Source organism: Nothoprocta perdicaria, unplaced genomic scaffold (assembly GCF_003342845.1).
Source record: "Nothoprocta perdicaria isolate Ctin4 unplaced genomic scaffold, notPer1 scaffold_114, whole genome shotgun sequence".
NCBI lineage: Eukaryota > Metazoa > Chordata > Aves > Tinamiformes > Tinamidae > Nothoprocta > Nothoprocta perdicaria.
This window is the reverse complement of record NW_020454250.1, coordinates 57749-81091: the sequence shown is the minus strand read 5'-3', so window position 1 is coordinate 81091 and position 23343 is coordinate 57749. Positions and strand designations below refer to the sequence as shown.

The following is a 23343-nucleotide window of genomic DNA, read 5'->3' as shown; positions in this document are numbered from 1 at the left end:
TCTATAGAAAGAATTAGATATTATTATTACCCTTGAAATTTGAAGATAAACTCTTTTCTTTGGCCTTAACTCAAATTCAGTGGAGGAAGTATCTGGACTAGGGAGCAGCAGTGCAAGACATAATGCTGATGTGCATTAACTCCAAGGCTTGGAATGTTCTTATCCAGGGTTTTGGTTTAGACCTGTCTTTAGTCTCTTCAAATCTTAAGCAATGACAATAACATTTTTTTCTTCTTTTTGTTCCTGGATACTTTCCAGAAATGGAGCAAAATCTAGCCTCTAAAGCAAGCACCAGAGATCATTGTATAATTTGGATTTTTCAGTAGTTTACGAATTTGGGTGTTTCATATGGATTGTATCCTAATCTAAACTCCGGACACGCCTTGGAAAAAAAAAAAATCACGTGATTTATTAGACGCCTCACATCTAGGCCAGGGCTCAGAGACTAGCAGTGCACTGAGGCATTTCTGAGATAGGAGATAGGGACAGTTTCATCCCAGCTCCCTGCCTTTGCCTTTGCCATGGAGGAGTTTCAGCATCAGCTATTCACTGTTTTGGGGGCTCTGATCTGTTTCCATATTCTGGTAAAATGCATCCTATTTCTGAAATATATTTTCCCACATACTTGGAATGCTTTGCCTCAGGCGTTCTTTCGGTCGCAGGGAGAATGGGCAGGTAAAGGAAATTTCCTCACGTTTTTCTTCTGTAACTGAGTGGTGAACTGTTACGTTACTAACTGGAACCTGTTATGTTACTAATCATTACTAATTGGGTTTTCCTTACATTTCCTTATCTTGTCACTCCAGAACAAAACAAACCCTCCAGTAAGCATGGATTGCTGCTTTTTCTTTTTTTCCTTCTTTTTTTTTTTTTTTTAATCTCTCCTAGTAACTTTGAATTAAAAACCAGAAGATTTTTCACACTGAGAGTAAGAAAATAACTGAACTGATAAAAGCTAACACACCTGATGAACAGAAGTGAATTCCTTCCCCCTTCCTACTTATGTTTTATTTTTTTCCTCTCTCTCTCACTACTGGAAATGCTTTAGTTTTAATAACATTGCCTACATCCTCATTTTACTGATATGTGAAGCAACTAGTTTATGTTTAACATATGGCCTCCTTTCTGCAAAGCAAATTTTCTTCATTCCTGGTGACTTTGCTCCAGTTTGTTTTCCCTGAAATGGTATCCTGTCCTTAATTGTGTCATTAATGAGGAAAATCTACTTTTGCCTAGAAACTTCAAACACTGGGAGTTCTATTTTAAGGGTATTACAAGTTCTCATGAAGATCACAGAAGTGTTTAATGAACACCTTCTATTGACTGGTTTTTGTATTTTTTGTAGGTTTGTTAGATTATTGAAATGAAATAGGTATGAAGAGTTACTGAATTTTCTGCCACAATCAGTGGTGGCATCTTGGTAACAAGAGACTTCTGTCAGTGCTCTTGTGCTTTCTTCTTGCCCCCACCTTAGAGCATCGAACTCACTGGATTTAATAAGCATTGATTAAACACATTTCACAGTGGAATAATGAAGAGCAAAATTCACTCTTTTGCAGAAGAGATGCCTAAAGGTCAAATACTTTTGAAATAACATGTAAGCACTATTTTAATTTAAGTGAGGAACAATCCTCAGATCTGTACATAAATAGTGAGCTACTTAGTGGAAGTTTCTGTTCAAAAATCTTGTTTCCACTGAAGATTTAGAGACTATGGGACCCACCACTCCAGTGGACTCACCTCTTATGCTCTGTCCTTTTAAAAACTGACAGTATTCTGGATACATTAATTTCACAGATCTGAATGATTTGCAGCTTCATATGGGACATGAGAAGTGGAGAACCAAAGTGTAATTGAAGCTGGCAGGTAGATGTTCGTTTCCCAACAGACATTTGCTCTGTTTTTGCTTGTTTTTCAGGCACATAAAAAAGTACAGAAGTTTTTTTTCAGATAATGATTAGCAAACCAGTTTGCTCTGAAATTTGCCTTGATTTACCTTGGAACTGCCTTTGTGTTTTCCTATTGTATTTCTTCCTTATAGTGATAAACAATGCTTTCTTTCTGTATTTCCTCTTTGGTATTTGTTTGCATAACTTCTAAAGTTCAAGATCTTTACATATGCCAATACTTGGTTCCTTTCCCAGATACTAAATCCTGAAGTAGACTATGAGCAGGAAAACCCTGGAAGAAGAGCATTTCATAGGTGGTGGTAAATTTGCTGTGCAGTTTTCTTGCAGACAGATTTCTTGTGAGGGAGATTCATCAGAAGGAAAGACTATTCAGGGACCAATTAGTCCTTATGTCCCACCATTCTAGCAAAAAGCTTGCAAAGCAAAGCTTGTAAAATTATGCATACAGAAGAAATTTCTACCATACTGTGGACAATTTATTTGTTGCTGTGTTTTGCAATATTGAAAATGAGAATAAAAATCACCTATTGTGCTAGCTGGAGAGCGATTTGCTAATATTAGTAAAATGCTTAGAAGAGGAAAAATGCTAACTTACATGATAAAAACTGTTAGCAAAAGGAAATAAAATATAATAATAAGTTGATTCTGTGCTTTAGGAGTACCATTTTGCTAGTAATGGTCAAGAAACTCAGAAGATGAAGACTAAAGAATCCAAGAAAGAGCAAAACTAAAGCAGAGCAAGAAATGTAATCCCTCTATTTTTTTTTTCTGTTTACTTTCTCTAGTGGTCACAGGAGCAGGAGATGGCCTTGGAAAAGCATATTGCTTTGAGGTGAGTATATTGTTTTGAAGATTACTTACCCTATGGTTTTTATTTTAATTAAAAGGCAATTTCAACACACACACCCAGCAACCTACCTCTAAAAATTAGTAAGGTTATTCTAGCATTAAGAGCAGGTATGAAATACATGGTACCAACCCTTCTCCTCTGCCTTCGTAGAGTTACAGTAATCAAATTCTGAAAGGAAAAGTGGGTACTTCTCAGAGGAAAATCATTCATGCCCCAACACTTGTGTTAAGACCAAGAAGATCAAATGGAAACACTGAGAACTCCAAAAGATTTTGTGTTGTGCGTCCAGAGCAGGAAGTCTCCTAAACTGGCTCTTTTACCTAGTTTTGCCACTGCTCTGCTGCATGTCTTTCTATAGTCCTGTCTAGCAGTAAACTTATAAAATGTAGCTCTCTGTAGCCCAAATGATCTCGAAGAAAAAGCTTGATAGGTGCATCTGCAAGCACAAACAAAAGGGAAATCCATAAATGAAAAACAACTTTAAGTTATAAAAATTATAATAAAGGCTAAAAATGTAAAAGAAGGATCAGTAGCCTTAAGGGTGGTAAGAGAGCGAAGGGAGGAAGGGTGAAGCTGAGGGCTGCCGTGGGACCCACTAGCGCTGCCCCTTCCTACAACCCGTCAAGACCCGGGAGAGGGGCCTCTCCCAGCGACCTTGCTACCAGTGCAAGAGAGCTACTGCTCCCACTAGATATTCTCTTCTTTTACCTTCGCCTTCATTTCGCCTTCATTCAGAAGTGTCTGTCTTTCTAGAAGCTGCACATCAATGAAACACAAGCTACTGCCTTCAGTGCTGAGATGACTAGGTGAAAATTAGCAGCCTCTAATTGTGGGCATTTGCATTAGATGCTATCCTTTCTGCTAATAAATGATATATAAAATGCATCCCAGAAGAAATGAAAATGAGTTTACTTTTGAGTTAATTGACACGAATTTGAAACCAAATCTTTTAAAGCACATGCATTAATTACTTTAAGCACCTACCTCAGGATTTAGATTCCTGGGAGTAGCTTTTGGAATACACGCTGTTGGAAGTGTGTTAAATGTAGGAAGCACAACAACAAATGCCAAATATTATAATTTAACATTCATCATAGTTATGACAAAGATCACAAGCTCTTATATAGGAGAAAAGGGAAAAAGTTGCCTTCTATTTTCTCACTGAACTGCTCCAGTCATTAGCAAATGGAAAGGATTTGGGGAATGAATGGGTTAGGGAAGGATGGGATGGGTGAGGAGAGGATTCAGCTTAATGGTATCTTTAAAACTACGCCTTCGAGTATAGCCACCTGCACATGCAGGTTGCTGAACTAACTTTTTAAGTGAGCACCTGGTTATAATTCATCCAGTTTTTTGACAATTTTGCAGGTTCCTGTGAGTGTCTGGACCACAATCTCTGTCATTGTTCTGCCACCTTGACATTTGGGTGACACAAAAGTGAGTCCCATTAAAAGCCAGAAAGGCTGCTTTACACTATGAAAAAGAAGAATAATAAAAAAGGAAGTGTGGTTTCTTGAAAAACTTGACTGGAAGTGGCAAGTTTTTGTGCTGAGACACCTTCCTCCCCAGGTGGTGGCTTTGGCTTAAATGTTGCTCAGCCGGTGCGCTGCGGTGCAGATCCCCAGCCCACGCTGCATGAGCTTGCCGCTTGGCACCTCCGTCCTCTTGGCGCAGGTCACAGCACACACTTGTGTTGGTTCATGGATAAATAGATCTGACCCTGCTGTTGTAATGTCCCGGTGCCTTTGGAGTTTCTGGCCCCGCTCTGCTGTCTTACTGCTCTGGTGTCAGGGTTCAAATGCCCCTCTGGAGCAGGGGCAGACCCTGTGGTGCACATCTTCTTTCTGGGCCGCAAGGACACAGGTAATTCCAGTTCCTCTGGAGTCTGTGCTTTGGCACCAAGAGATGGATTTCTGTGTCAGCCTGAGCTCAGAAGAGGGCTGATAATTTGCAGACTCCATTCTTGCTGGTAGTATATGGGAATTTGCTTTCCAAAAGCCAAGAATTGTGGCTTGCTTTGCTCAGCGTTTTATGGGGAAATCCCAGTAGGTAGCTCTTTGGGTACAGAGCAGGCAGCGGTCCAGCAAAGAACATTACAATTATTTACTGTTTCAGTAACCTTCTTTCCAAGGTTTATAGCTAGTATGGGTTTCTGCAAAGCTTATCAAGCTCCATAGCTAGCTGAGCTTCCATGATGAGTCGCACACATAGCTGCGAGATGTTCTGGAAAACACATGCACACTGCTTTGTCGCCTTGAGGACACAGATTTTTTCAGAGCAAATTACTGTCTCTGTAGCTTCCTGAGCTTTTGCTGACAAGGAGGCTCGCAGTCACCTTGAGCTTATTTTCTTTTGTGTGCAAGTCCAGGCCTCCATGAAGACAGAGGCAGTGTTTCTAGCACAGCAGGCTGATTTTAAAGGTCAGCAGTGATCTCGGAGTAGTGGGACGTTGGCTCTAATTTGCTATACGAGTTACAAAAGACAGGTTTGTTAGATTTGCTCCATTAGTTTTTGTACTGATGGAGTCACCAGACTGCTAACAAGACACAAAAATATGTCACCTGTGAGTGTGCTGCTGGTCTGTCACATCTCAGAGCTCTTAGAGATGTTAAAACTCTTGATGTTTCACAGTACTCTCAACAGATCTGTTTTTTCCTGAGGTGATAACCACAGATCAGCTCTAAGGACCATCAGTGGCTTAGCACCTTAAGCTTAGTGGGCTTATGGAAGAGGTCATGCCATACTCTGAGATTTATAGTTTATCACCTGTTTATCTCAATAGATGTTGAGACACAAGCAGGTCCCACACCTTAAATATTGTCTCTTTTCCTCGAATTTTTGACACTATTAGCTGCAGTGTAATGCAAGCTAAATGTGATTTGGGTTATCCTTCTCCAGTTACATCCATATTATAATTTATCCACCTGATCCTGGATTTATTCCTGTAGATATTGCTATCCTAGCACTGTTTTGTCAGGTAGAAGTTACCACAGAATTGCAGGATCTGTCTATTTTGTGGTCTAGGTCCTAGTCTGCTTGGCCAGAAATATTTAAGAATTACAAAGACCCTCCAGTCTGAAGCCTGAGGAAAGAAAGTTAAAGAAGCATCAAGACGTGCTATTTCACTATCAGTGCAGTTTTGAAGAGAGAAAAATTTCACATACAATAGGTAGAAATGTAAGAAATACGGCTTCCATAAAATATTATTAGTGCTTCTGTGTTATTAAATTGAAAGGTCTGTGTAGACTATTCACAATTACTGCAGTGGAATTGCAGTAGTTATGTACATGGTTCGAAAAAACACAAAAATATGTGCCTTGCATATAACTCGATTGCTTGAATATTTATCTAAGACTGAGCTTGAAAAATGCATTGTGAAATGCATGGTGATTTTTTTTTCATTAGTTTAATGTTGATATAAGTTTTTAAAGAGCTACTTTGCAAGATCCTGCTTGCCTTTTTTTTTTTTTTTTTTAAATCCAGTTTCTAAATGCTGTGTTGTTATTGTTTGTTATAACTGGAGGCAGTAATAACCTTACATTGCAGTAGTCTCAGAAGCATTTTAATCCTTTGCCACGGGGCGTCAGGATTTCCTAACACATGTGAGTTCCCCCTGCAGAGCGCTGGGAGCCAGTGCTCTTATCTGCAATGGGAAATTCCATTCTGCAACGTCAAAGCTTTCATGTGGTAGCAAAACTCCTTGTGCTAAGGACATCTACACTAAAAGTTACACTAAAAGTTGTTAAAATGACTTGTGAAAAATATGCGTGCTTTCTATGTGAGTGAGCAAGCAAAAGAGTAGTCAAGTTCAGCTTCTTTTGCCATAAGAAATGGCTGCTACAACCATCTGTTATCATAGCAACAAGTAGTTCTGGTTAATTTGGTAAATGGGAGCAATGGGAAGTCTACCTCTCTCACTGGACAATTAACAGTTTTTACAAATTGCCAAAAGCATCTCGCGTTAGCTATGAGACAACTCTTAGGTCTTGGAAGAAGAAAATTTCACATAGTTTTTTAGAAGGGGAGTTTGCCACCAAATGACACAAAAATAACTATTAGTTGAGATGATAGTAAGGATCCCAGAAAAAAAAACAGACTATTGCCTTATTTTAACTTATTTATTTGATACAACTGATAATTGGTCTTGGGTCTGCATGCTAAAAAATTAAAATAATCCCCATCTGAACATCCCTAAGTTACGAATAGGAATAAGTGACCATGGAAACAGAGACCACATCTCCATTGCTTTCCAAATGGATTGGAAACAGCTTGAGTCAATCTCATTGTGGACAAAGGGAAATTTGCCAGTATGTGGACAATTCTCTTCCTGAGTTCTCTTCCTGAGTACTTCAAATGCAGCCCTTAAAATGAGCTTTCAAAACTCCAGAGAGTTCAAGTGTTTGCATGTCTCTTTGGAGCACCGGGCAATTATGTAGGAGGGTCTCCAAAAGCGGGGAATTGTGAGCACGGTCTTTGTGCCGAAAATGCAAATGGACGTGGCTGGTACATTTAATAGACAGTCCACCCCTCATACTCTCAATGTAGCGATTTTTTAAACAAAGGTCCTTATTTCTTAACATTCTTTGCATTGTTTCAGAAGAGCTCAATGGGACAAACTGTTTCCCTCAAATAGGCTGAAGGAGAAAGCATTGCAGGGAGTCAGCGGCAGCCGTGAATGGGTGTCCAGTGTGTGGCCTTCACCAGCTCCTTTCTTGTTCTAAGCAAACCTGTTACTTTCGGATGAAGTTGGCTTTATCTTTTGTGCAGACTAATTTAACTCTCTTTCCCTTTGCTCCCATGGGCATTTTTCTAGTTTTAGCTCCTATTTTTTTTTTCCTTTGTTTGCAGAACTCAGTTTGGCTGCAGCTTGTTAGTAACCTAGTTTCACAAGCTGGGGGCCTGTTTCTCTGTCAAGGCTTGCCTTAAACTCAAGCTGAGGGGAATGGAAGGCTGAAGGAAAAAGGGGAATATCCTTCTCTGTTTGTCCTGCATTTGTTCTGCACATGGTAATACGAAAGTGACTATAAATGGACTGTTGTGTTAAATAGTGTCCACAGCTGTAAACTGCAATTCTTGCCAACATCTTTGTGGATATATCTTTGTGTGAGTGTATTTTGAATTTTCATGCACAGACTTCACCTTTTTCATTCCCCTCATCCCCCTTTTTTTTTCTTTCCATCATAAAACAAACCTTTATAAATTAGCTATCTGATCTGCATGAGACTTTTTTCTATAAAACTCATGATTAAATCCAATTCCTTTCAAACACTTTCAAGACTTCAATGTATTTAATCCACTTCTTGGAGAAAGAGAAAGAAAGGAAAAAAAAAGATGAGGGTGGAGAGCAGTCCTGTGAAATGACCAAGAAGTCATCAATGTATTTGCCTTTCCCTTTCCAAGTAAAAATCTTTTTTCTGGGGAAATGTCAGATTGTCTTCACTGCCTGTAGACATTCATTTGCTTAAGCAGTGCATCATTTGAAAAGATGGTTTATTTAGGGCCGTATTTTAGGGGTTTTGGACTGTTTGGACAAGAGTCCAGTATATTTTCTCTTGCAAAAGCCCAAGACTGTATGAAGAAGGAGATGTTTAGACAGACTGTAAGAACTCTTTAATATTTGACATGGTTTTCACATTTCTTGTTTGCTCGTTAGGCAGGTATGGGTGAATGAAAGCAATTACAAAAAATCTGTATTAGCTTTTATCACAAAACTGGGAAAATACATATCTTGTCACCTGTTTTTCTCTAACAACTTTTTTGTTTCTCTGTTGTAGCTGGCAAAACGTGGCCTAAACATAGTTATGATAAGCAGAACTCTTGAAAAACTTCAGAGAGCAGCCGCTGAAATAGGTAAGTGCTTGCCTCAAACTTACCCACAGGTCCAGCAAACCGGCAAAATCCCCAGGGATCTGAGCCCATTTCCTGGGTAGGCCGGCACTGCACAGAGTACAGTGCGGCCCCAGACACAGCTGAAGCCCCAGGTACGACTGCAGTGCCCAAGCTGTTTTTTGCAATACTCCCTTGCTTGAGCCTCTCCAAATGACTCAGAGACAGCTTTGAACACACATGCTGCACTTCAAACAGTGGAATTGGCTACATGCAAGAAAAGGTGCAGGTTCCTGACTGTCTTCACCTGACTTGAAAAACTGTAAATTCAGTCAGTAACCTTGCCTAGAGAAGCTGCTATAATCAATTTATGACTGCAAAAGAAACAATATCTTTAGGCTAGTTCTTATAATCTGAAAAAAGTAACTCACCTAAGAAAATAAACGTAAATGAAACACAAAAAGGTAGGATTAAATGAATACTTGCTAGCTTTTTCTCTATAAGGTTTACAAGTTATATTTAGTTTGGGGTAAAGCAGTTAAATAACATGGAGTTAAAATTTGGAGTTAATGTTCCTTCTTTTATCTTCAAAGGAAATTGGTTTAAGGAATGGCTTGTTTAAACCCAGGGAGATACAAGGTTGGGATCCCTATAAGAGTAAAAGGAGTTCATATCCGCCCCTGACTTTAAAGACTGCCCTAGTCAAGGTTATCCTTCCCACTGTCTCCCTGTCTATCCACACGGTGTTTGATTACATATTCCCCTGTTAAGTGTCTGTCCCTTCAAGATGATACCTCTGCCAGAAAGACCTTGCTTTAAATGGGGAGCTGGACAGCTCACTCTAACAGAGTGTGAGGATACCTATCCACAGAGAGAGCAGAGATAGGATAGGCTCAGAGATAGGATAGACTTCAGGAAAGCAAGGCAATCTGTAATTTCTGAAACTGAAGCTGTTGAAATCAAGTCCTAATATCCTAAATTTCCAGCCCATTTCCCTCTCTCAGAGCTAACGTTATACCTGTTTTCCCTTGAAAAGCAAGTGGTTTCAGTCAGGGAGAGCAGAAGCTCTCTGTGAGCAGTCTGAACATATCCATTTCTGAACATAGTGGCCATATCCATTAGGCCAGTGTGGCTATAGCCTCCCTTAGCTGCTCTTAAATAAACAGTCAGAAAAAGTAACTTCCCTGGGAATTAGGCCAGCCACACTGTCATTGTTGCATTTCTTTGCAGCTAAATATTAAAGAATTAAAATAACAGAATCCTCTAAAAAGGCTAAGGAGTTTTTATGGTTTCTTTGTGTTGTAAATTATAATCAGAACCAAAGAATGAAAACAAGAAGATTCATGAGACTGACATAACTAAGTAAAGAGAAGAAGTGGTGGAGGACTGGAAAGATAACATACTGTAAATTCCTCCGTACTGTGATTTATTTAAGGCCATCCACTGGCCGCCTTCGTAATTGAGGCCCTCCTGTACTGAGCCCTGTAAAAACACATAGCAGGAGCCTGACCAAGTCCTGAAAGGTATTGCTGAAATGGCCTGTCGTGCAGACACTCCTGCGTGCCCTGCAAGCGAGTGGCTGCATGTGAGGAAGCCCTGCTGATTTTAGCAGTGTTGTTCTGGTAATCTCTGGTGCTCATTAGACATCTGCACTCTGTTCAGGTGGGCTGTGGGCACCAAGGGTTTCCCCCAAAGTCTGCCCAAGATGGGGCAAATCCCAACGAGCTCTTATTTTCCATGGGTTTTGGCTGAAGCCCGGAGGGCCTCATGTTATTTATTGTGTCAGGTTAGAAGTGAGTACATAACAAGTAGATGGTACAAACAAAAGGAAGGAGGGGAAGACGGAGTGAAGAAAAGCACAGAGTGTATAATCTGGAGGCCATTAAATCAGCAGGGAGCTCTGGGTCAGGCTTTTAAATGTGTGCTTATGTTAAAGCTTTGGGCACGTCCTCCTGATTTCAGCTTGCTAATGTTGTCGTAGTTAAGCTAAGCAGTCATCAGAAAAGCAGAAAGAAGCTAAGCACCAGAGAAGAGAGAAAGGTTAAACTTACTCTGATGTTATGTGAGCAAATAAAAAATGGAAACCAAAGCTGAAGCAAAAATTTTACTAGATCACTTTTATGGTGTTTTTTATTTTCTGGTTTATTTTTTTTTTTCTCTTTAAACTGCTTAAGCAAGCAGCGCCACAGTCTGAGCAGTTATCACTGTCCCTAACTAGCATGCAAGGAGATTAAGGCATAGAGAGGTCTAGCCAAAAATATTTGCTTTAGGCAACATAAGTAAATTGTGGGACTGGGCAGTTATTCATTTTTTCCTCTTCCTTGATTTCTACACTTTTTTTTTTTTTTTTTTTTTTTTTACCCCCTAATGGGCTGGACATCATTAATTAATTGAGTTGCCTCTCTCTCCAACCAGACAATATTTTTTGCCTAATTAATCTGCTACCAGTTTCGATATAGAAAAATATAAAAGAAAGAATATTTAACTGTGGATAAGTCCAGAGATCTCAGAGTTTGGTCTTCAAAGAGTTCAGTGAATCATAGGTGATCCAGAGAACATCTCTCAGAACTGGAATTTGGAATGGACAGAAATCCACAAGAAGCAAAGCATTTTTCCAAAAGAGCATTGGAATTGAAAGCAAGATTTCCTCCCATTCTGACAGGAATGGTTTTCAAAACCATTTGAGAGATGAAAGGTAGCAAAGACAGTCCTGCAGCAAGCAGACAGACACATTCTGCTATGCTTCTCACAGCTTGTATTATCGTTTGTAGCTGTATGTATTATTGATCAATCCATGAAAATGGGAGCAAGCTGCATGGAGCAGGTTGGTCCTGACTGAAAAGTTGCAAGCAAGGATGTGTTGATGCAACCAAGGTCTGTAGTTTTCAGGTGTCGTATTATTACAACAAACAGATGAGAAAAATGCCACTTCTGTGAGACACACAAGTTCTCACACAAGACCAGAGATTTAGGGCCTTGACCAATGTTTCTGAGTACTCTAGTTGTTAACAGGATTTCCTCTTCTTTTATTCTTTTTTTTTCTTTTTTTTTTGTCTCTTCATTGATTTTTTCTGAGTATTTTCTATCATCCTCTTCTGTTCTATGTTTTTATTTCTTTAGGTTCCTTCCGTTTTCCTATTATTTCTGAAGAGGTTTTACTCTGTATTTCTGAGGAAATATACTTTTCAAAAAACTAGAGCCAGAATTTGTGCTTTATAATTTTTTTACATGTATTCCCAGTCTTAAATCTTGTTTTTAACATTTTTTTAGGTAAAATGGCTTACCTAGATGCTTATTTTGCCCTACTCTCTGCACATTTCATCTGAATATGGATACCATCTTAGTCTGAGTGCTCTTCTCTTCATATTCAAATTCTACTACAGTTCTTCAGAAATTTCTCTTACTCCCCCACAGAGCAGTTCTTGAGCCACTCAGGCCTTCGTTATTTTGCTACCTCAAGTTTTTGGGTGACCTTTGTAACTCTCTAAGCCTAAAGGAAGAGTTTCTGGCAGAGTGTGTGCTCCAACCAACTTTGTGCTTCAGCCTGATTTATTCTCTTCTTGGTAAATTTCAAAAGGCAGCATATTATCCTATCTGACAAGCAGGATTCCCAAATGGTCTGAGGTCAAAAGGAGTTAGATGTATCCTTCTTAATGATGCATTTTATAATACATCAGATTAAACACCTCAATTCAAGTTTTAAATTTTCATTATATTAACCTTCCCTTCATTAAAAAGAAGTGTATAACCTGCGCTCATGTTTGAAAACCTAGGCTCATTGCTTCTGGCACACTTAGGACTTTTTAAAAACGTTGAATGGCTTATGCCTTCAAAGGCTGTCATAAATCTCTGTCAGAGAGAGAGAAACATTGGAAAGGGTTTTTTTGGCGCTCTCCTTTATGGAATTATTATAATTTTCTAAAGAGCTATCCCTGGATAATTCATTTATCAGCATGATAGTTTTATTGTTTTTTAATATATTGTTTCATTCTTAAATGAGACAGAGCAAAGCCATCTGGAGTCCTTGTTTGTTGGCTCGCAGCGCCGGTTGCAGCGGTACCGCTCTGTGCAGGCAAGGGGACACAGAGGAAGGCCAAAGGGTTTGTTTGATCCTAATTTTTATGTTACTGTAGTTTTGGCTGCCCTTCTGATTGCCCGCAGAAAAGATGGCCACAACATTACTGCCTTTTTAAAGACCATCTCATTTTGTTTATGGAGCTCTTTGAATCCAAAGGTCATATAGGCGCCTGCTCCAGCTGTTGCTCTGTTCTTTTCCTTCCCTGCATTTATACTCACAATGTCCTTATTCTTTGTAGTGATACCATTCCTGCAGCCTGGGACCACTAGGGGGTCATTTGCCACTAGAGTTGCTTTTATAGGTTGAAGGTTCAAAGGTTTTATAGATTGAAGGTTCGTCCCTTTCATACACAGAAACACAGCCTGGAAAGAGGCAGGGAAAAGGGCACTCCTTCCCCCTCACCCCTGTCATGGAGACGAATGCCTTCTAAAATTGCACATAAGATGCAACCCGCTCTTCAGACCTGGAGCCAGAGAGTCTGCCGTTCCTCAGGCTGCTTGTGTTGCCCGACTGGTGAGAGGCAGAGGAGACCGTGGTGCATTTGTGTGGCGAGGAGGGAACAGCTCCAAGATCGGCCGCTTTCCCTCCAGCATGGGCCCTGCTTTGGTGCAAACTGGACCCCAAAATGCAGCTGGCTTCACGTCAGCCTTACTGTCATGCAGGAGTCACCACAAGGAGTAACTGGTATTTTCCTAAACCTCAGTGTGCTCCAGGAGATGTGAGGCAAGATCTCTGCATGGAAGTCATTGCATCTGAACCCCATGTGGGGCAATGCGCCCTCCTGCCTGCATGAAATTAGACACAAAATCAAGCTCTGAACAAACACAGGGAGTTTCCCAAGCGGGGCTCCCAGCAGACTTTCTGCCACCCCTGTGTGCCTGAACTCCTGCAGCTTCCAGCCTGTTTGCATCCAGATCATCCACTGATGTGCCCAAGCTTCCCTTTGTCACTTTTTTAGCAAAATTCATCTGTGTTTCAGGTTGCCCATAAAAGTTGAAAGCCGGTTTGGTAGCCAGAATTTACAACGTCATCCTCTAGTTAGCGGAGACCTCACTGTGCCCCTTTAAAGGAGATCCTCACCTTTAAAAGGGAATACATTAGAGTGTCTTCCACTTTTTTTTCTCAAGAAAACTCATTGAAATATGGACAGCAGTAAACTGCCTGCTGTTAAAAATGGTAATGTTCAGCTGGGGTCTGCTCCTGCATAGCAATGATAGTGGAAAAATCATACGTTTCCCTTTCCCTTCTGCATAAATTACCTTGTAAAATGGAAGTTATATCCTCCTTTAAATGCCTTCTGGTCCTGCAGAATCCTAGGGAAGGCCCGGTCTATAGGCGTGCAAATGTAAGAATATGAGAGGAGTAGTTTGGAAAGGAAGCAGAAGATCCTGCCTCATGAAGCCTGTTTTCCCCTCCTCCTTCACGGAAAGATAAGCTCTGCTTATTCAAATGGCCACCCTGTACAGGAAAACACTTTGAAACAATCCTGCAAAACGGAGCTAATGCAGAAGATCTGGCACACACATTCACTTGTCTAACATATGCTGACAGCACTCTTTTGTAAATATTATGATAACCTGGTGAAGAAGTTCCGTATTGTTTATTTCTGGATTTTTGGGTTTTTTTTTTCCTTACTTGAGTACCAAACGTTCAGGTTTTGAGGGAGTTTCTGTTTATTTCAGGGCATAATTTGTTTCTTTATTAGTCAGGTAATTTCCTTGAAAGCAACTTGTTACAATGAGGGTGTTTTACTTGTGTCGTAATCCTTCTCAAAGCCAGAAAGTTGAAACAGTTACTTCTTCTGCAGTGCATATTATTACATGGGACACCTGCTTATTTCCCTCATTATTCAGTTGCAGTTCTCTCTCCCCCTGTAGATGCAAAGATTTTTCTTCTTTTTCTTGATTACAGAGCAGGCCACAGGTCAACAAGTGAAGATTATACAAGCTGATTTCACTAAAGATTCAGTATATGAGAATATTGAAGAAAGTCTTGAAGGTTTGGAAATCGGTGTTCTGGGTGAGTCACTAAAAGAAGCCTCAGGCGGCTGTAGTGGGGTTCACGTCTGCAGCGTAATATATGGAGAAGTGCATAAAATGCTGCATGCCATAAAAACTTGTTTTATTTTAGCATGCACTGCTAAAACCAAGCATGCCTACTGCTTTTAAGCATTTGTTATTATGGGCAAATTTTAAAAGTGAATGATAATTCTCCAAGGGCTTCCCATTTCTCCGCCCTGTGCTATGACTTCTTTCCCGTGAAAGCTCCTCGGCCACTTTATAAGCAATATCCAGCCTGTGGGGTGACTTCTTCCCCTGCTTAGTCCCAGGGAGGTGATTTTCACTACTGGCTGTTTTACAGCTGTGTGCAATTCTTGCATTCAGTCTGAAATGTGCCCCGAGGCTAGCCCTAATTTGTATGAACCACAGAGGAACAATGAAAACTTTTTGTTGGTGGTGGTAAAGAAAATCATCCATTCAATAGTGAAACAAACAAACAAACAAAAACCAAACAACCAAGCAAGCAAGCCCAAGCAGCAGAAACAGGCTGTTTTTCCATTCTCTGAAGTCAGTGCAGATAAATTCAGTAGGAGACTGAATGCTAGACGGCAGCTCTCCTCACACACAGCTTAGAGACTTATGAGTCTTGTGGAGAACCTGCTTGTTCAATAGCTGAGCTATGTACTTTGTCTAGATGTGGTTCTTATCATTGTGTCTCCCTTCATTAGTTAACAATGTTGGAATGCTTCACAATCCTCTTCCGTGCCGTTTCCTTAATGGACCAGACGTTGATGAGGTAGGATTATTCTGTGGTTTCCTACTCGTACTATAACAATTAGAAGTGCAATTACGCTTAACAAGGGACAGATTTTGTCCCTGCTGCAATCAGCACATGCTTAACTGTGCAATTGAGTGGGAGAAGAACTGGGCCTGAAGGAGCATGGTTTGTTTTGATTCGTTTTTTAATGCTCAGAAGAGCTTGTGAGAGAAGCAGAGCAGTAGATTTCAGCTAAATTGGTGCGGATGTTTAGGAATGGATCAGAGGGTGCACCCGGCCAGGGCAAAGCAGAGATCAGCAGCCTCTCTGGCTCACTGAGCACAGGTGATGCAACGAGGTCCAGCCCGCTCACCGCCACACCAAAGTGTTGGGTTCTTATTAATGTTATTAGAACCTCTTTTCTTTGAAATACCGTTACTTTAGCATGTGAAAACTGGAGGAGAAAAAAAAAAAACCACCCACCCACCCAAACAAACAAATAATAACAACAAAAAACCCAAAAAACAAACAAACAAAAAACCCCCAAACCAAACAAAAAACAGCTTGAATGAAATTTACTATTTTGGGAAGCAGATTATACATGTGGAAGAGTTTTATAGGATTAAGGACATAATCAAAATTCTCTTTGCCTCATTATTGCTTACCTATACAAACTTAATTGTGGAGAAAGCAGATTTCCCGAGCCCCTCCATTTTTCTCTTTGGCTGGTATGTGCCACAGGACCCACGAAATTGCTGCCCCACAGCCTGGTAGGACACAGAGCCTTTGGATGGCTACTGCGCTGGATGGAGCTCAACATAGCAGCATTCCCTGCAGCAGCATTCCCTGCGGCAGCCACAGGGAATTCCCGGCTGCCGCAGGGAATGCTGCCGCAGGGAATGCTGCTGCCTCTGCTGCTCCTCGTGCACCACGGCTGCTGCTCTGCATCCACCCGGACTCACTCACGGCTCTCTGTTCTTGGGCCATGGAGCCTCCAGCTTTGCCATGTGCTAAGGGCTGGCTGGGCTCCGCTGCACACAGGATCGAAGGAATAGTATCAACCTGAGGCGGTTGGACGGCATGTCTAGAAAACATAAAATAATAAAAATATATTAAAAGTATTCCACAGTTGGCTAAGCTGCCTTGAGTACCTCAAATGTACCTCACGGTTAATGGTACTCCAAAGCAAAATTTGCAGCTGAAAGAGCAACTGCTTTGTAGATACATGTTTTTAGCTGGAATTTCTACCATGTTGTCTGGATAAGATACCACTCTTGTGTTAACTATGTGCTTATTGTTTTCTTGCTCCTTGCAGAGTCTCATCAACTGCAACATTATTTCTGTTACAAAGGTATGTGCCACACATTTATCTAATTCATAATGTTTTTCAATTGAAAAAAAACCAACCCAAAAAACAAACAAACAAAAAAACACAGCTCCATGTGGGAGTGACCAGTTAGCACTCAGATGTATTTTAAATTTATTTATTTCCAGACAGTCCCTAATGACACGTAAGTCAGCTTCATTTTAGGGACAAGCTTGGTAGGACTGGTTCTGCTGCCTGGGAAATACTGAGTGGAAACTGCTCAACAGAATTGCTTTTGCCAGACACAGTGTTACACTGCAGCTGAAACACTTTCCAAAACCTGCTCGTCTAAATGATTGGGGAGATCCTGTTACAGAACCATAATCTGTAAAAGATACTTGGTGGCATTTTTGGTACAGGAAGAGCACTTTCTGACATAATTCTGCCCGCAAAAATGTTCTTGCATCAATATGGGGCAGAAACTTAAGGATTTGAATCCCAGTTGTGTTTCATTTTGCTGCCTCCTTGCTTAAAAGAACAGTTCGTCTTTTGCATTTTCCACCTTTGGTTGAGATTTGTGTTGCTCTACTGTTTGCAAGCAGCGTGTTAACATGAGCAAGAACAGGACACTTTATTTCAGATAATAAATCATGGAATATCTGTCAATGAAAACACATTATTTTATAAAGTGATTTTTGGGGAACAGTCTGCCCATAGGTTTTGTTCTATTTATACACCAAAAGATCAGAAACATCTGCAATACTTAAGTACTAAACATACATATCCCACACAAACAGGCCTGCAACACACACTTAGTGCCAGCCCAGTCTGGATACAAAAGGACCCTCCCTTTGCCATTTCATACTTTGCACGTGCCACAAAATCAGCCCTTTCCAATCACTGTGACCTAGGGCTTCGTTTCACGTGCTCATGTTGTGACCACTGCATCTTTGGCCTCTCACAATACTCTCTTTCCTCTGAAGCACAGAGGTGAAGTCAGATTCCTAAGAGCGTTTCAAAGGGCTAGATCCAAGTTATCCCGCAATCTTTTGCTGGCTTCCTCTTCCTGGCTGGATCCCGGGGAGGATCCTGCCCACTGTCCAGGTGACTGACTTCCAGATATTTGCGACTCTCACTGAAGTCATTGGGAATTTCAGCGTTTTTGCACAGGCAGGGCCTTCTTCACCATTTTCCACTACTTTGTTATTTTCCTTCTATCCAAAGGGAATCTATCCAAGCTGTCATGACCAACTTCCATCTCCTTTTTTTAAGCATCCTTCTGAAAATCTTGCTAACCCCGCCCTGCCCCTACTCATCCCTTGTGCACAATGACACGTGTAAAAACAATACTGCAAAACAAACAAACCAAAATAACAAAAAATAACCCACCAACCCCAAGAAACAGGGAATTAACAAGGGCTGAATTAAGCTGCATCATTCATTTGCACTGCTTCTTATTACTACCCTTTACAATTTTTCAATTGCAGAAATTTATGCACTGTGAATGTTTACAAATCAGTTGTCTGAGTATAAATTGCCAAAGGGCTTAAGCTTAATGTCAGCAGTACTTCTCAAGTAAAACAACCAGCAGCAGACTTCATACTGAAAATGGATTTACCTATGCTCTAAAAAATATAAATATGATTAAGCCCATTGTTAAAATGGATGCTAAAATATATTTTAATGCTTATGCTATTTTGCTAGGAGAAAAAAACAAGTTGTCTTTTCATGATTTTACTGTTCTCTATGTAGAACTCTACTGTTCAAGTAGAGTGAGGAGTGAAAACCCAAAAAGGCTATAAAATCTACTTCCTCATTAGGTTTCTATCAAATGTTGAAGATGCAGAAAATTCAGATAGTGTTGAGAAGATTTTGGATAAACACAATATTTTCACTGCTTAGCAGATGAATGTTTGGAATTTTTGACATTTCAGCTACTTGGCAGGCCAATGAATATTTGTAATTCTTTCCCCAAAGTTTCAAGGTGCCATATTTTATTTGCCTTAGTTGCACACATATTGCTGGGGCTTTAGCAAATGAAAAATATTCTAAAAAAATCATGAATCAAAAGCTACAGCCAGAAGTGGGAAGATTTAGTATAACTCTTAACTTGTCTTACAGATGACACAAATAGTTTTGAAACAAATGGAGCTACGGTAAAAAACCTTCTCTTTCTCCATATCTCTGTGTGTATATATAAATAAATAAATAAATAAATTTTATATATTATGTATTCTATATTATATAAATATAAAATATAAATATATCTTTTTCCTGCCCTATAACTTTCACTAGATTTTAGTCATTACTTTCAGTTTGTCCAGTGATAGCTGTGCCTTTTCATGATTAACTTCTCCACTTTATGGTATGTCAGTTGAAGAGATTTATTGTTGTTGATGTTAGTGCTGTGTGAATGAATGACAGGAACTTCCACAAGATATCAATCAACAGGAGAACAAAAGAAAATATAAAATACTGTCACCTCTTTCCAAGAAAAACATACATGTGTTGCAGAAATAAAGTTGTATGTGCTGGGCCTAGTTAAGCATGCAATTGCATGTGAAAATATTATAATACCTTTTGGTAGCTGTGCTCTGAGTAACACTGCTCAAATACAGATACCTATACTTCCTCAGACAGATTAGTTCAGCTGAGTAAATATGGATTTCTTTTCTGTTTAATACAATGTGTATTTTTGACATGGGAGTTATTAAACTAGAAGTTAAAGTCTTCAGAAGGAGTTTCTCGAAAACATCGTTGGTAATGCACATTAGAGGACAGTATATGCTTTTTATCTGGGTAACAGATTAAGCTTTTACAGTTAATTTTTCTCATGGTTATTGCTGAATGTATTGTGACGTATTTTTCTGATGTATGAATGTATTTTTATGAATTTGAATTGGAAGTTGTGAATAAGGAAACTGAAGCAACAGTTAAAAGAGGCAGGAAAAAATGTGCTGGTTAATGAGCTAAGGAGACCTACCAATTACTTAGGAGCATAAAATCTTTCCTTGGATGGCAGTTCGTGCTCTGTTAGATGTACAATAGCGTGCACAATGTTCCCATGCTTCTGGCGGCACTTGACATTTAAATTTCACTTATGACATAATTCCAAGTCGTTTTGGACTTAATTGCACTTAACTAAACCATAAAGATTAAGTCTTTTGAGAATATAGTCTACTATATAATGAGACAGCTCTGTCTTCTGGGGGAAAAAATGTTTTCAGCTTGCACATGTTTTTACTGCAATGTCCTCAAGTATAATTGAATGTAACCATATTTAAATTAAATTTCAGACAGAAAGGTCTTATTCTGAATCTGTCTTCTGGTCTGGGTACTTTCCCTTGTCCTTTATACACAATGTACTCAGCTTCTAAGGTAGGTTTTCACATTGTTTTGTAAAGAAATGTTGATCAAATGTCACTCAAATGTTTATATCAGCAGCATAGGGTTGGGATGTCAGAAGGCTCGAGTCAATGTTGCTCCACTGAGATAATGGAGCAATGTGAATTAGCACTAGCTGAGCACTAGGAGTCATTGAGGCTTTGCCACTGAAATCCAGCTGAAGGTATGGCTTGTAGTAAGAAGATTCTCACCTCTAATTTAACAGTATTATACTAATGCTCATAATATGTTTTAATTCAGAGCTACAATGACTTTTAATTGAATGGTTTATGAGTTTTACTCAAAAATAGAGATGCACAATACTATTGATTGATTTTAGTTATGGAATTGAGAAAAGAATCACTGGTTGTTGGGTGCTGAGTCACCTGACTTAAAATATTTTGCTTTGAATTCCTGAAGTAAAGCGTAACAACTTATCAGAGTAAGGAATTTCTGCTTTTCACTGAGACTTGTAAAATGTTCCACACAGATCAGATTTACTTCTAATGAAAAAAATTCTTAAGGAATAATATTTGTTTGAACATAGCTAGAACTCAGCTTGATTTAAAAAGAAAAAAAGATAGTTTACTATTTTCCTTTTCTCATTTTAAAGCAAGTTTCTCATAGTACTCAAAAGTACACTCAAACTATACAGTTTTAGTTCTTTAATTCCAAAGCGATGTCGTATACTGGTTGTCATCTTCTGATTTTTCATTTTCTTTGATGTCTGTATTTGAGCACTTTTTAAATGTATTTCTTTTTACAATGCTCTGAAAGGAAGCTATTTAATTTATCAACATAATATTGTTTTATGATATATCATGAGGCCATTGGTGTGCTAAATTGTAAGACTTGGCAAAGGATGGCTATGAAATGCCATCAGGTTTTCCTCTTAATATAGCATTTTTGTGGAAAAAAAATTTGGAAATATCAACCTTGAGGGCTGAAACTGTAGAAATCAACAAACGTATAGACGAGGCTCTTAGGGACATGGTATAGCAGGCATGATGTTGAAGGGTTTACGGTTGGACTCAATGATCTTGAAGGTTTTTTCCAAACATAATGATTCTATGATTCCATGAAATCAAACAAGCTCCCTATGGTACTCCAATGATAATGTAACAAAGTCCTCAAATACATTACTTTATATATCTCATTTGTAGGCTAAGGCATTAGCTGGATTTCCCTTCCTTTTTTACTACAGCGTAAGTTTTGGACTGAAAAGATATGTTTCAACAAAAGCACTTGTAACAGCGCCAAGGGCTAGGATAAAGGGGACTCTGGTATATATGTTTCTCCATTTACATGGAATATGATAAAGTTTTCAGTACAACCTGTATAGTATTTGTTTCAGGTCTGCCTTGAGCTGGTGCTGGCTATTTCTTTTCCAATCCAGATATACTCGGCCCTGCTACTGCCAAGGCAGGACAGCAGAGTACCTTCAAAACATCATTTATATACAAGTATTTATATACAAGTACTTAGAGGTTCCTATGTTAAGGTAATTCCTTTTATTCCTTTCTTTTTCTTCCCCCAGGCTTTTATATGTACTTTTTCCAAAGCACTACAAGCAGAATATAAGGAAAAGGGAATTATCATACAGGTGATGCTATATCTTACCATATTATTTGCCTTCATGTTAAATAATATTGTCTAGGATGCTCAAACTTACAGTATCTAGCCACTCATAGTGAAGGTGCTTCTGCCAAAGCTTTCTTTTCACCTGTAGTCTTTTCCTTATTCCACTATAGTATCATTTCACTGCAAGTACCTATTGTAATTTGTCAGATGCTGGGGTATTCTGCACAATGGAATGCAAGACCTTATGAAATTGTTTGATCCAAATGCACTACTCTTCTGTTGTTTTGTTTGTTTGTTTAATTTTAGGTAGTGGCTCCTTTTGGTGTTTCCACTCCAATGACAATGCACCAAAAACCCAGTCTTATCACAAAGATGCCAGAAGAGTTTGTTAATGAATCGCTGGATTATGTTACCTTTGGAGATGAAATTTTTGGATGTTTGGCCCATGAAATATTGGTAATTGAATTTGATAGTTTGCAGATGGATCCTAAAAACAGAACCAAGACCAACTGGCAGTAGGGAACTTTCCACTGACTTCAAAGACATTAAGTTTATGTTTCAAATGAGAAATGATGAATAAACTGTTAAGGTGCTAATAATGCACCAAGGAACTATGAAGGGAGGAAGAGGCTGGTAACAGGCATTGTCCATTAATGAAGTGTGGTTTTCTATGCTTTTCTATCTTGAGCAGAGCTCAAGTCTGTTCTCTTGTTAGTCTGTCTCCTTTCTTCAGCTGCATGTTTTCATGACCCTGATAGTAAATGAATTTGAGACCCCCCTACTCGATTACAGAAATTGGCCTTCTGATTCAAGCTATTAGTGAGGGAATGTTAGTGTGGAAAGGAGAGGACGAAAAAAGAAAAAAAAAAGCCCTCAAAACCAAAAAAAAAAGAAAGGAAAAAAAATAAAAGAAAAAAAGGACTGTGTTAAGACATGTCATTTTCTTAGGAAACCAAGCAAAGAAAATAGCAGAAGTGTTTATATATGTTAGCCGCAATGAAGACCACTAAATACACTAAATAAAAGTGCTTGGAAGAGAACAAAACAGCTGAAAACAGAAAAAAAAAAAAAATCCCTCCAAGACGCTCCAAGAGCAACACTCATAATGAAAGTATCAAGTAGCATTTTTTTAATTTCCTATTTTCTATGACTTTGTGAACACTGAGATAAGCCTCTTTCTAGAGGCTTCTGTAACCTTTTGTTGTTTGCATTGTTTTTGCTTGTTTGTTTCGAAGGCATGCATCCTGCGACTCATCCCGCTATGGGTATTCCACAGCGACAGATTTCAAGAAGCTGTCCTGACTACCTTTAGTGGCTACCTGAAGAGGAATTGGAAGAAGCCCTAAAGAGACTTCTCTGGGAGGAGATATGCAACTGGCAACCACAGCGGGATGCATTTTGCAATGCCTGTGCATTGCAAATGTGGGTGTATGTGTAAGGAATCAAATCAGTTTGAGGCATAACCCTATCCAGATCACTTACCAGGGATAATTCGATCCAGTTAATCTTTTGAGCACATTCATTAGTATCTCTCTTCAAAACAATAAAAATTGCATGAGGTGTTCCAGTGACTTCTATGGGCTTTAAATAGGTTCTAAGAAATGCTGCTGCTGCTGTTATTATTCTAACATAAGCTTAGAGGGCACAGATA

General features: G+C 39.3%; 1 protein-coding gene across 5 annotated transcripts; it reads left to right on the top strand.

Annotated features, from left to right (window-relative positions):
- The first annotated feature begins 394 nt into the window (after positions 1–394).
- HSD17B3 (hydroxysteroid 17-beta dehydrogenase 3) lies at positions 395–23111 on the top strand. Of its 5 annotated transcripts, none has more exons than XM_026053322.1 (11): positions 395–675; positions 2696–2742; positions 8535–8610; positions 14576–14683; positions 15393–15460; positions 16737–16772; positions 18849–18883; positions 20024–20105; positions 21466–21612; positions 21999–22148; positions 22928–23111. In XM_026053322.1, the coding sequence occupies exons 1-11, from the start codon at positions 522–524 to the stop codon at positions 23036–23038; spliced, it is 1014 nt and encodes a 337-aa protein (XP_025909107.1). In that variant the 5' UTR covers positions 395–521; the 3' UTR covers positions 23039–23111. The 5 variants fall into 5 exon arrangements, with proteins under 5 accessions (XP_025909107.1, XP_025909100.1, XP_025909114.1 ...); XM_026053315.1 differs by having other exon boundaries at positions 21454–21612; XM_026053329.1 differs by having other exon boundaries at positions 396–675; positions 21508–21612.
- The last annotated feature ends 232 nt before the right edge of the window (positions 23112–23343 follow it).

Coding starts and splice junctions, on each gene's coding strand:
- HSD17B3 (XM_026053315.1), top strand. CDS start 522: ATGGAGGAGTTTCAGCATCAGCTATTCACTGTTTTGGGGGCTCTGATC. Junction 16,773..18,848: donor ACATTATTTCTGTTACAAAG/GTATGTGCCACA, acceptor CTTGTCTTACAG/ATGACACAAATAGTTTTGAA. Junction 21,613..21,998: donor TTAGAGGTTCCTATGTTAAG/GTAATTCCTTTT, acceptor GTTTAATTTTAG/GTAGTGGCTCCTTTTGGTGT.